General features: G+C 37.6%; 1 protein-coding gene across 1 annotated transcript; it reads right to left on the bottom strand.

Moving 5' to 3' along the window:
* Positions 1 to 4,323: 4,323 nt before the first annotated feature.
* On the bottom strand, positions 4,324 to 4,722 carry LOC124991555 (ER membrane protein complex subunit 5-like). Its single transcript, XM_047562217.1, has one exon. It carries the CDS (start codon positions 4,720 to 4,722, stop codon positions 4,327 to 4,329), a length of 396 nt encoding a protein of 131 aa, XP_047418173.1. The 3' UTR covers positions 4,324 to 4,326.
* Positions 4,723 to 4,925: the final 203 nt, after the last annotated feature.

Raw genomic sequence — 4,925 nt, 5'->3', positions numbered from 1 at the left:
AAATTGTTCTAATGAACACTTCTAAAATACTTTCTGTCACTGGAAGCAAATATTTTATTGTAGACAGATATGCTTGTAGGACTGAACTATTACTACTTCTAATTTAGTGTAAATACTGTCAAAAAATGACAAAGAGCAATGAAGCTAATTTTCAAAAGAATATACACTTACATTTGGAATTAACATGTCTTATTTTTTACTAACTCCAAAATAAATACTCCTTAGGGATCTCAACACAGTTCATTATAAAAAGAAAGGAAATTTTGTGTTTCCAAGGAAGACAACCCAAGTATCAGGTGGAGAATTTCAATTCTGCCAACTTTCTTGCTCAAAAATCAGTGAAGCTCTCTACTCTAATTCATAGAACTTACTTGACTTTAGGAATCTCAGTGAGAAGAAGTGAGGCAAGCAAAATATGTGTGTTGCCATTGCAAAATAAAGGGTGTGAAAATAAAGGGAAAGAGGCCCAAGTTGAAAAGAGTTTAAGGATCATTTAGGGACTGAACCATCTGGTCTTGAAATCCTCAGGACAGTGCTTCCTATCTGGTGTGAGCATAATGCTGGAAACAGGAGAACCTCTAAATGCCAGAGAGAAACACCTGAGCCAAGCCTTTCACCTGCCAGGGGAGAAAGGGAACTTACAGCCTTTTACCATTGGCACTGCTTTTGATGGATAAATGGAGAAATAGCTGGGAATTTTGCCCTCAGCTGCCCCGTGGGAAGAAAGAATTGTTTTGTTTTGGGTCTTGTTTTTGATTTTTTTTTTTTTTTTTTTTTTTTTAACCATCAACCCCACACCAGCTACAAAAATATCACCCAAGAACACCTGCTTGCAAAAACAAAGACCCAGATGGCACAGTTGAAAGCATGATCTACAGGTATCACCCTGCTAGGTTGGAGACCTCCTCAGCATCTTTACAGAAAAATACCTGCACCATCACAAAATGGCTAAGTCGCCCTCTGACTGCAGGTTAGAACATGGATTTTCACCAGGTATGGAAACAGTTCTCCCTGTGTAGGAAATTGAAGTCAGGAAGAGAAGAGTCCAGATTATCTCTTATACTCTATCCAGCTAACTGACTTGGACACCTCTTGTATTGTCTTCTCAGTAGTGCCACACATCTCATCTCCTCTCACAGCTTTACAACAGGATCTTCTATCTTACCATGACATGATGTACACCCAGTCACCGATTGGTTCAGGATGGGGCACCTTATCTACACTGGGGCAATTAGTCCCTCCCTCATACTTTGAATCTGGAACTGAGAAAGATGAGGCAGCTTTTCAGCCAAGGGCATGTATACTCAAAAGGTGCTGACAAATGGATAGAGAAGTTTAAAAATCTAGACAGTAGTAGGAGAGGGTAATAAAACAGATAAAAAGTGAAGAAATGAAAATCCAAAAGAAAGTCATGATGGTGATTTGAGTCCTTGGCTACAGATGTTCTATAGGCCCCATTCATAAGACATCCCAAAACCCTTATAATAAGTACTCCATTTTACTTGAACATATTAGAAATTTCAGTAACATGTATCCAAAGAGTCCTCAGGAATATACCAGGTAAAGGAGAGCCTCGTTTTGCAGCTGTGTCAATAGGAAAGCTTCAACTACAAAACATTTCAAGGATAGGAAACTGCTTAATAGGCAGGAAGGTCCAGCATGAGCCCACTGTGATTTTTCTTCTATTTTACCTCTTACCACATCATGCTTAACCTGTATATTAGGGCTCCCTGGGGCTCCTTCTCCCTTGATATTCTATCCCACTAAGGTCATATTAGGATATATATTAAGGTATCTTAAAGTGATAAATATAAATAAGCAAATCAGCCTAAAGTAAGGACTATTTCCCAGCTCTTGACCTAGAGTTTGGAGGAGGAGGCATAATGGGTGATTCCCTAAATATTCACATCACTCTCCTAGTTGGATCCTTCTCCATCATGGATCGTTGGCTGTCCCTATCAATGAATGAATCAGAACTGGGACAGCAAGGGCTGATCAAAGTCCACCATTCTAAGATACTCTGGGTCATTTGTATCTGTGTTTATAAAAAGACTATTGTCCCTTCAGCTTGAATGCCTGATTGTGCATCTAAATATACTCTAAAACCTCTACCAACTTTATCTATTTTCTTTTTATTATAGGCTCTCCAAGGGGAAATATCTGATCTTTTAAACTCACCAAGTTTAAAACCTGGTAAGTTTTAAAACCCAATATGGAATTAAATTCATTAGGTATTTAATGAGGATAACATTAACATTTATTTAGCTCATTTAACCTCAATTAGTACAGAAACTTTCAGTCTATATTTTGCCTTTTAGAATCAGAAGATTGCAAGAAAATCTCCTTTAATTAAATTTATGCCCAAAATTGCTGTAGGTTTCAAAGTACGTTTCTAAGTGCACCTTCAAAGTCAATAGTGACAATCTGGTTGAGGGGTTTTCTGCTTTCTTGCTTGGAATTGGTTGAAAAAGGTCACAGTGCCATTGTGTTGATGCAGAGTGGTCAGAAGGGGGCCAGGTCCTACTCAGAACCTAGGCAAGTGCATGGCTGCTGGGAACCTTTGCAGAAACTTCTACTAGTAACACACAGGAGCACAGGAATGACATGACTTCTTATTTAAAAAAAAAAAATCACCTATTCATGTGTATATTCCAATTAGTCACCCTTCCATGGATATGAAAAAGCATGTGGGAAGTATACATTAGTCATGATGTGCTTTCTGATTACCTCTCTGCCCTCCTGTCTATGTTTGAGAAGATAAACCACAAACCACATCAGTGTAGATTTCAGCAACAGATTTCCTCCCCAGGGAAAATGTAGCCAAGCAGTGGAAACAAGTAGCCTAAGGATTAGGCTAGGGCCTTCCTAAGCTCTTCAAACTCTTAAATTTTCTTTTTTATTAGAGCAAATTATTATTTGAAAAGCACATTCTACATCTTAGAGTAGAATTCTTCAAAACACACAAAAAAACAAAATCCCAAAAAATAAGCCATTACATTATTTTGAGCAGGTCTGAATGAGAAGATGGCTGCTGGCTTATTTTAAAAATATCAAAACCACGATAGGCCAAATAAAGAGAAAACTCCCAATAAAGGTCTTGGTTTCCATTTCCTACATTTGTATAAAAGCTATGTGTCATTTTAACTAAACATCTGGTCTTCGTCCCTCATGTACAAAATTCTGAGTTTTCTTGACTCTTTGGCAAGAGGTACCACAACCCCCTGCCAGGCCAGTAAAAATCACACATTCTTCCTGAGAGGAAAAAATGTCAATAAAATGAAACATTAAAAAACATAAAAGCTCAAATTGGAAAGCTGTTGCTAGAGAGGCTGCTTCCTTCTCAGTCTTGGACTATTGCTATAAAAAAGTTTTTAAATACCACCACTTCATATCATTTGAAAGATCTAATGCTGATACAGATGGTTAATATATTGCTCTAAAATATACAGATCTTGCAGTTGAGTCAACCTTCTAGAACAAATCATGTGAATTAATTTTTATAAACATTTAATGTTTATTCTTATATATATTTATTCTTTTAAGTTACTGTTTTAGTCAGCTTTTTGTTACTGTGACTAAAAGATCTGACAAGAACAATTTTAGAGAAGGAAAATTTATTTGTGGGCTCACGGTTTCAGAGGTATCAGTCCATAGAGCATGTTTCCATTCTTCAAGCCTCACACCCAAATACCCACCTCCTCCAGCCACTCCCTACTACCTTCAGATAATCCCCATTAGGGGATTAATTCACTAATTGGGTTAAGGTTCTCAAAACCCAATCATTTCACCTCTGAATTTTCTTGCATTTTGTCTCACACATGAGCTTTTGGGGGACACCTAATATCTAAACCCTAACAGTTACTTGGACTAGAGTTGAATTTCAACTACTTTTACTACACAGAGGGATATTCTTTGTCTCACATTCTCATCAGTACCTTTCCAGGGCCTGCCACTGTAACCTGTCATGGTAAAAAGTAGAGAAGTGAATACAATCCTGCCATCAAAATATGACAAGTTCATTATAACAAGCCACTCATAAATCTTTTTTTTAACACAAAAACCAACATTTTTCAAGGAAATGTGTTCAAAACAGTGACTTTTACAAAAGATGCAAATTTATTTCAAATGAAAATATATATGAAATATCAAAGACTCATTTTGTAGATAATTTACACTGCATCTATGATTTTTTTAACAGTGTACAAACAAGGGGCATAGATTTTTTTTAATAGGTCTGAAAGATCAATATAAATACTGATGGGGTGGGGGAGTGTTTTATACCCCAAACTCCAAGATTCAGCTCTGTGTCCCGTTGTTGTAAAAACCTTAGCGGCGCAGTGATTCGAGTTTTCGTGACTTGGATGATGTGTTAGAGGACAACGCCTCTTGATTTGAAGAATTTGTTGTATCCGAAGGCCGGAACAGTCCTCGACCGCGATGATTAAATACATAAAATGATGGGTGATTCCTTAAGGTATCAAATGTCTTATTTTTTAGTTCTGAAGTGGCATCCATGTCTTTAAACTCCCCTGCAATATGAACTATACCATAACAGGTAACTGCAAAGGCCAGAAGTGTCTGAAGAACTATATCTATTGGCAGTGATTCATCTTCTTTTTCTGTTAATCTCATATAAGAACGATGCTGCGCAGCAGAAAAGGCGGCTTGGGCTAGGGCAAAGAGGCCGATTCCTACCAACCCCTTCCATAACGGTGGCGCCATGATTCTGAAAGAGCAACAGCCCAACAAAAAAAAAGGGGGGGGGGGTGCGGGTTTTCACGAGCGGGTGTCCGCGCGGCTTTAAAGCAAAGGTACTTCCATACATTCTTTAAATGATATTATACAATTCTCATACAATGCTTTTATTTGGAAGAAAGGAGGTATGTCTTTCTGCCACACTTAATGCTAAAATGAATTATATATTA

Source organism: Sciurus carolinensis, chromosome 8, assembly GCF_902686445.1.
Source record: "Sciurus carolinensis chromosome 8, mSciCar1.2, whole genome shotgun sequence".
Taxonomy (NCBI): domain Eukaryota; kingdom Metazoa; phylum Chordata; class Mammalia; order Rodentia; family Sciuridae; genus Sciurus; species Sciurus carolinensis.
This window is presented reverse-complemented; position numbering and strand designations above follow the sequence as displayed.

Bases quoted from the DNA above. Each gene is read 5' to 3' on its own strand.
- LOC124991555 (XM_047562217.1), bottom strand. From the start codon at position 4,722: ATGGCGCCACCGTTATGGAAGGGGTTGGTAGGAATCGGCCTCTTTGCC.